Source organism: Sorex araneus, chromosome 4, assembly GCF_027595985.1.
Source record: "Sorex araneus isolate mSorAra2 chromosome 4, mSorAra2.pri, whole genome shotgun sequence".
NCBI lineage: Eukaryota > Metazoa > Chordata > Mammalia > Eulipotyphla > Soricidae > Sorex > Sorex araneus.
Window position 1 is genome coordinate 197,834,118 of NC_073305.1, and position 8,301 is coordinate 197,842,418.

The following is an 8,301-nucleotide window of genomic DNA, read 5'->3' on the forward strand; positions in this document are numbered from 1 at the left end:
CCAGCACAGGGCTGAGTAGTAAACAGTAGATTTGGTGAAGACCTTGAGAACACAAGTACAGGCACGACCAGAGCCCAGGAGGGCACAGTGGCCAAGAGAGCGGGTGGCAGCTAGAGAAGGGGGGAGAGCAGGGCAGCCCCAGGCTCATTAGGGCCTGCAGGGCCTCTCCGTTGTCACTGTCCCTTGTGTACAAAGCGGCCAGACCTTTCACAACCAAGGTTGTTAATTCACTGGACCTGGACCAATCTGGGAAGCAACCCTCGACGGAGCCCGACCTGCCCAGACCCTGACAGGCAACGATGGGAAGGGATGGTCCAGCCCAACATGGCTGCTGTACACAGCCCAACCTTCCCAGACGCTGGGCGCAGCCATGATGGGAAGGGATGGTCCAGCCCAACATGGCTGCTGTACACAGCCCGACCTTCCCAGACGCTGGGCACAGTCATGATGGGAAGGGATGGTCCAGCCCAACATGGCGGCCTACACAGCCCGACCTTCCCAGACGCTGGGCACAGTCATGATGGGAAGGGATGGTCCAGCCCAACATGGCTGCTGTACACAGCCCGTCCTTTCCAGATGCTGGGCACAGCCATGATGGGAAGGGATGGTCCAGCCCAACATGGTGGCCTACACAGCCCATTCTTCCCAGACCCTGACTGGCCATGATGGGAAGGGATGGTTCAAGCCAACGTGGTGGCCATACCTAGCCCGTCCTTCTCAGACCCTAGCCTCACGATGGGAAGGGATGGTCCAGTGGGCAATATGGTGGCCCTTTGTGTTGAGTCCTTGGATTCATGGAGGGAGAGGGATGCAGGCTGCGAGACATCCGTTGTTGTCTCCTAGAAAACGAAGCCTCTGCTCCTTCACCACAAGCAGCGGTCCCAGAGCACGAGTAGAGCCGCACGGACACCCACACGTCAGCCTGTAAGTCCACCTCTGTCCTTGAGCTTCGGCAGCCACACCCCTCCTGCCCTCCTGCCGTCCACTCCGCAGGCCTGGTGGTCCTTCCGCACTCCCTCCACCGTGACCCCTTTCCCGTTTGAGCCAGGCCCGCTGACTGTGCTGTCCACGCCCGACTTGCTCTGTCTGTCTGTCTGTATGTCTGTCTCACACCAGGCCGCGTCCATGCCGGAGGGCCTCACTGTCGTGGCTACTGATTGTGCCCCGCCCTTTGTTTTCTTCTCAGTCTCTTCCGTTTTCATCATTTGCACAAACTTGGGGACATCGGGGGCTGGCGGATTTCCATCCAGGATGCTGCCTTGAGTCTGCTGAGTGACCGGAACAGCTGGTGTGGCCCTGCCGCCCGCGCCCTGGCCCAGCCCCCCCACCCCACCCTTGGCCGCTCCATGCATTCCCACTGTTCCTGACGGTGGCTCGCTGGGTTTCCTTAGTTTTCTTTTCCCAGTTTCACTCACAAACCAACTGTCCCAAAGGGAACGTTTCCCCCCCTCTCTCCCTGGGGCTCTGCACCATCTGGGCCCCCCCCCCAGCCGTTCCCGATGGTGCTGCCTCCTCTCCCCGGTGCTCTGCGCCCCCCACAGCCTTCCAGCTTGGCGGAGGCCACTCCCCAGGGTGGGCAGAGCTGCCAGCGCCCACGTTGTCCAAAGGCAGAAGCAACCAAGCGCCTTCCCTTCCTGTGGCCAGAGCACCTCGGCCCCCGTACCAGCCTCTGTCCACCTCCTAGCTGGAGGGATGCCGAAAGTAGGGGCAGGATGTGGGGGGCGCTGCCTGTGTGAGAGACCCCCATGGAGGGGCGGGGGCCGCCTCGACCCAGAAAGCTAGTCCCACTCCCCAGGCCTAAGGAGCTGGCGGGTGTCTCCACACTCTTCCTGGCCATGCCCGCGCTGCCCCAGGCTGAGCTGGCGACCTCGCATCCTCGCTTGCTTCAGAAGATTGTTCTACGGCGTGTGACACGGTGTCCCGCCGGGCGGATGGGCTCCCTGCGGCAAGCACGCCCCGAGCCAGTCGAGGGACCTTGAGTATTTATTGCCAGATTGCAGGAGGGATTTGTTCTGGCCCTCGGATCAGAAAGGACGCACAGGGCGGGGGCCGCTGTGTTTCAGACGTGGCTCCTGGGGGCTGGCGGGGTCAGGGGAGAGTGAGTAACAGGGGCTACCTGCTCTGATCCCTTTCGGCCGCACGTCTTGGGGGACCCCCCCCCAAGTAGGAGGTAGAGGGGTACACGAACAACCTCCGCGGGCCGGGCAGCCTGAAAGTGTCTTCCACTCCTCACGGACCCCAGCGTTTAAGTGACCTTCGGACCTTGGACAAAAGGTGTCTTCCGTCATCCGTCATCGTAGCAGCTCTGAGGTGCTGGGCCGCGGGCACTGCCGGGACCCCCACGGACCTTGCTCCGACTTACTCTGCGGCCGGTGGCAGGACCCCTGTTTGATCACTGTGAATCCCCTTCCCACACCCGACTCCCCTCTGCGCTCTCCCAGGAGGGCGCCAGGCACTTCACTGCGGGCCTCCAAGGGGGCAGCCGTGGGGCTCAAGGGTCTGACTTCAAAGCTGCTCTGTACTTTAGTGCTCCCCACCCCCGACACCAGTGAAGGGTCTCCCGGGTCAGTGGCAGTCATTGTGTTCTGGGCGTGGGGACCCCTCGCCCAGAATCACCGCCATCCAGTGGTGGCCCCCGTTACAGGGAGGGGGTGGTGCAGGCTCATGGCTCATGTCTTACCGCCCCCCCCCCCCCCGCGATGCTCAGTAACACTCCCCCTGAAAAGAAACCACAGTCTTTGGTCATGCCACCGTGGACACAGTACAAGCCGTCCGACCCGTCCTAAAGGCTTAAACAAACCCAGGCAGAGTTGAGTCCCAGGAAACACTGGCCACGCGGAGCCTGTCCCGGTCCCTTCCCGGCCCCTTCTGGCTCTCGGACACCAGTCTGTTCTCTTGGGCATGAAATGCCTGCTTACACCCAGGATAGTGTCTTAACGGCGAAACATGCACCTCGTGGCCTTTGAGATGAGCCACCGAGCATCGTGGGGAGGATGTGTCGTGGGTCTGTGGAAATGGGTTGCCATGGCCGGGGACAGCGGAGGAAGGGCTGAGGACCTGTGTGAGGGGATTTGGGAACACGGTGTCCAAATGCCGCTAGAGACACATGGACGTCACGGGGACACGGAAGTGCACCTCCCTGGTGGCTTGGCTCTCTGAGCCCGAGGGTCTGAGTTGGAGGCCGACTGTGCCCTTGCTTGCTGCCTGCCAGCAGGATCCCTGGACCCCACCTGAATACGGGTCTCGCCCCATTGGGCACACGGAACCTGCTTGGGAGCGGCCCACCCACCTTGCTGCAGGAGCACGGGCTCCCCGGTGCCAGAGGGAGGCGCTCACGGCACGATCAGCTTCCCTGGTCACTCACACCCCTTAAACAAAGCTAGTAGTGATCCTCGCGTGGACCTCCAGCCCCGCTGCCGCCCCGGGGTGCCATCCTGGGGCAGAGGCATTTCCAGACCCGTCCTTCAGGTGACCCTCAACTACCTCGGGTTTGCAGCCCTAAAAGCAGCGAATTACTACTCACAGGGACAAACCGAGGGGTCCCCAGAAACCTGGGTGTGCATTCTAAGAGGTTTGTTGTACAAGCAGCTCCTAGGGGCTGGGTTTGGGGGTACGGCTGGTGCGGCGGGCTCGGTGTCTCTTGTTTTTAACCTCCCCCCACCCCCAGATCTCCTTCGAGTCCTAATGAAATTTCACTTCTCACGAGAGCCGGCCCGCCCGGGCAGGCGGCCTCCGGGGTCTGTTCCGGCCTCCCCCGCCACGCCACGACACTTCGGTTCTGATGTTGAGACCTTTCTTTGTATAATACGCCACATCCGTGTTTTCAATTTTTTCAAATAAATATTTCAACCTGGCAGTGGAATGTGGTCACTGGCGTTGTCAGCGTGGTTTTGAGTTGGGGGAGGGGGTGTCCAGTGCAGACTCACGGAAGACAGAAACAGACACACAACTTGGGGGACGTGTCACGAACAGGACGTTGCCTGAGCGCTCTGCAGCTGTGACCACTTCCTTTGCTGTGTGCTTTCGAGAAACATGTGCCCTCTGAAAATATCCCATCCTCTGTCCATCTGTCTTGTTCTTGGGGTCTTCCAGGGGGACAATGTGGTCAGTACCGTAACTGATCTAATAGGTGAGGCCTCTGCTAAAAAAACTGACGACTACTTTTTTGCTCATCAGAGGCAGAAATAACCTGCCACCTGCCCAAAAGGGGGTAGGTGGTGGGGACCCAGTCTATTCAAGGACAAAGCTGCCGGCCAGCTACTCGGGGACCTGCCAGCAGGAGGGTGACAGAGGGAGTGCCTGGGATTGGTTGCGTTGGACAAGGCCCATATCCCAGGAGGATTTGCCACCAGAGAGATTGTACAGCAGGCAGGCACTTGCCTTGCATGGGGCTGGCCCAGCAGGCATCGTAGGAGCCCCATGGGAAGGCATCCCTGAGCACAGAGCCAGGAAAGAAAGCAGGAGATCCATCCCACTTAAGAAAGGAGAAAGCCAAGGCATTAGTAACCAAGGCGACCGAGGCACTGCCCAGAGGGGCACATCCACTCTGCAGATGCTGTGTCACGCCTTTCTTTGGGCCAAGACTGCTCCACTGCGGGAGCACATGAGGAGCACTGCAGGGAGTGATCCCTAAGCAATGAGGCAGGAGCAGTCTTGGAGCACCACCAGGTGTGGCTGGAAAACAAAATTGGAAACAGCCTGCTGATGGGCACAGGGGTTTCGCTTGTAACATCCCACTGTTCAGAATGCCTCTCATGGCATAGAGCAGGGCGCTTGCCTGGCACGTGACTCCTTGAGTTCAGTCCACGACGCTGCCAGGAATGATCCCTTAGCCCAGAGCCAGGAGTCAGCCCTGAGCAACACTGGATGTGGCCCCCAAACTAAAGGAAAAGGGACGGAAAATGGGACATTCTGGGGAAATGGGACACGGCCGTTGGCCAAGCCCAGGAAGCCCGCCTGGATGTGTGCTGTTGGTGTACATCTGACTGTTTCCCCTTATCAGTATTGGACAGTGCTCAGTTTCCCCGCTGCTGTGCGGCCTCAGCCTGGGGCCAGGTGGCCTCAGCGCCTGCCCAGCTGCTATCCATGGGTGCCTGTTCTGTGGCCTTCTTGGACCCCCAGATCCTGCCTCTGGGCACTGTCCCCCTCTGAGTCAGCACAGGGGGGTGGACCCTGGGCAATGCCCTCCGATGATCTCCAGCTTCTGCTGCCCATGACTGGCAAAGTCCCGAGGCACATGCAGGGAGATGGTCTGACCACCCTCCCCACCCCCCCGAGTGTGACAAGTTCCACCTCAGTCCCCAGAGAGGAGAGATCTGTCTCCCAGACCAGCGTTCCGCACGCACGGGCTCTCCCACAGCTCTGCCCCCGTCTTCTGCACTCCCCAGCCCTGCCTGTCCCCCACCTCATAAACCACAGAGGTCTTACAGAAAGAATTTGAAGCGGGGACAGTGATGTGGGGGCTTTTTTGGTGGAGGAGGTCGTGGGGAGGTTGGTTGGGGAGGATCAGGCCACACGCAGTGGCGCGCACAGGGCTTGCTCCTGGCCCTGCACTCGAGTCCCTCTTGGCGGGCATGGGAGATCACGTGGGGTTCCAGGATGGAACCTGGGTCTGCTGTGAGCAAAGGCCATTGTGTTATCTCTCCATCCCAGGGAACTGGATACTGATACTCCACCCCCCACCCCCGCCCCTCCAGTCAGCCTCGCAGCAGGGGCTTGGGAATGCACATGCCCACGCTGCTTCTGTGCCCTGGTGGGCAGGGTGGGACTGTAGTTTCAGGCCTGAGGGACAGATGTTCACCAGCCCCTGATTTAGAAGGACGAAGAGAGAGAAGTGACTTTGCCTCTCTTGACACTCATTTTCATTGACAGGTCTGGGATGGGGGTGGAGGAATGTAGGCCAATGTAGATGTAGATCACCACGGACTTTTAATGAGAGAGACAGACAGACAGGCTGGAGCAATAGCACAGCGGGTAGGGCGTTTGCCTTGCACGCTGCCGACCCGGGTTCGATTCCCAGCATCCCATATGGTCCCCTGAGCACCGCCAGGGTTAATTCCTGAGTGCAGAGCCATGAGTAACTCTTTGCACTGCCAGGTGTGACCAAAAAGCAAAAGTAAGTAAACAAAAATTTTTAAAAAAGATTAGGGAGAGATTGAGAATCAAAGTTTCTGCTACCAGCTGACTTTCAGAATCTGAAATGCTGGAAGGATTTCTCTTCAGTGCTCACACTAGCTGGGTGGGTACTCAGTTCAGCTCGGGGCATGTAACAGTGCTGCAGAAGAGACCTTTTGCCAGCGGGTGGGTGGGGGTCCCAGCAAGACCCTGCACCTGCAAGAGGGTGTCTCCGAGGGGATTGGGGCTGCCCAAGCGACCATGCTGGAGGAACCCATCCCTTCGGGGTGCGCGCCCCTGGCACTGAGCTCATGCCCTTCTCCGGGAGCAAGAGAAAGGTCACGGAACTGGATTTTTCCTGGTGGGAAGAGTGAAGACGGCAGGCCTGAGCCTCAGCCGCACTTTCCTGCCGGAACTTAAGGCTCTGAGGGCCTGGCGTGGGCTGGAGTCTGACCTGAGGCCTCCCACCCTCAGTACCCCCATCCCGGGCTCCACATCGCCTTGTTGCTTAGCAACACTCTGGTCTCGCGGGAGTTGCCCCACAATGACCCGCGATACGGGCGCTTGAGGTGAACGTCGGGAGCACGCGGTTTGGCTGGCCTGGGGGGGCCTGCCCAGGGAGGCTGGGACGGCCCTGGCGGCCAGGCGGTCGCTGGCGCTGTGGCGCCCACTGCCAGGAGGTACGCGGCCAGGTATGCTCCTTCTGTCCTCTTCTTCCCAGGTTTCCTTTTGTGGGTCTTGAGTCATACCTGGCGTCTCCTGGCTCTGCGCTCAGAGATCGCCTCTGCGGGGGACTCCGGGGACCCTGTGCCGGGAATCGAACCCGGGTCAAACCCCGCACCATCGCCCCGGCCCCAGCCATGCCCCTTCCAGCCCTTTGGCTCTCCTGGGCTCCCACAGCCTTGGGCAGGGCCCCAGCGTCTCGGGTTCGGTGGAGGTGGCGTCTGTGCGCCACAGACGTCACAGCTGAAACACACCGAGAGGGCGGGAGCAGTGTCAGAGGGTGAGTCCTGCTTTGCACCGCATGGCCCTCTGCCCTGCCCGAGAGTGGCCCCTCCCGGCAGCCCCGCCCCCCAGCGTTCAGGATGCGGGTCAGCACCTGGTAGGTGCGGGGCACAGGGTGCTTGGCAGCCGTTCCTGCAGCACATTCTTAATTTGCGTATGTGTGTGTGTGTGTGTGTGTGTGTGTGTGTGCGCGCGCGCGCGCGCCACACCCAGCTGTGCTCAGGGATCACTCTGGCGTGCTGGGATCAAACTCGGGTCAGCCAGCTGTGCTCAAGACCCCTGTACAATTTCCAGCCCTGTGTCACACTCTCAGCAATTATTTGTCAAAAACTAAACGACTTAAACATGTTGCTTGAAGGAAAAAAAAATGCTAACATTTATGTGAAAAGATAAAATCAAAAGTAGCCACTGAGGACACAAGTCCGTGCAGCCGGTGCAGATTTCCATTAGTAAATAATGTAACTTTTTAAAAATATTTTTAGGGGAGCACTGCCAGCGGTGTTCAGGCTCTGCTCTCAGGGATGACTCCTGGCGGGCCGGGGGAGGGGGACCGAATGGGATGTCAGGGATCAAACGTAGGTCATCTCCTGCAAGGCAAATGCCCTACCCACTGTACTATCGCTCCAACCCACATTTCCACTTTTCTTTCTTTTCCTCCATCTCCGTTCTTACTCCTTTTTCTGTCTGCTCCTTAAACTGGATCGTTTCTTTTCATTTTTTGGTTTGGTTTTTGGGCCACACCCGGTTAGGGATCTTCAGGGGTTACTCCTGGCTCTGCACTGGTTAGTCCTGGCGATCGAACCTAGGTCGGCTGCATGCATGGTCGGCTGCATGCTTAGCAAACAGCTTATCCACTATACTATGGCCATAAGTCCCCTAAACTGGATCATTTCAATGGATTTATCTCTAAGATAATTTCTGCCTGTTCCAGTCTGCTCCCGAACCGGGACTCCCCGCCCCCACCTTCCTTTCCTAAGGAAGTCGTGTGTACATCACATGGGACACATTCTCCGGAGCTTTTTTTATTTTTTGCTTTGCTTTGCTTTTTGGGTCACACCTGGCAAGCACAGGGGTTACTCCTGGCTCATGCACTCAGGAATTACTCCTGGCAGTGCTCCGTATGGGATGCTGGGAATCGAACCCGGGTCCCCCGCGTGCGAGGCAAACGCCCTCCCCGCTGTG

The 8,301-nt window shown here is 59.1% G+C and overlaps 1 protein-coding gene across 3 annotated transcripts in view; it reads left to right on the forward strand.

Moving 5' to 3' along the window:
- The window catches only part of HIP1 (huntingtin interacting protein 1), an 88,895-nt gene extending 85,039 nt beyond the window's left edge, over nucleotides 1–3,856 (forward strand). For all 3 annotated transcript variants that reach the window (XM_055134695.1, XM_055134696.1, XM_055134697.1), the window contains exons 31-32: nucleotides 844–924; nucleotides 1,187–3,856. In XM_055134695.1, coding sequence (XP_054990670.1) covers nucleotides 844–896 — 53 coding nt within the window. In that variant the 3' untranslated portion in view covers nucleotides 897–924; nucleotides 1,187–3,856. The remainder of the gene's footprint in view (nucleotides 1–843; nucleotides 925–1,186) is intronic.
- The last annotated feature ends 4,445 nt before the right edge of the window (nucleotides 3,857–8,301 follow it).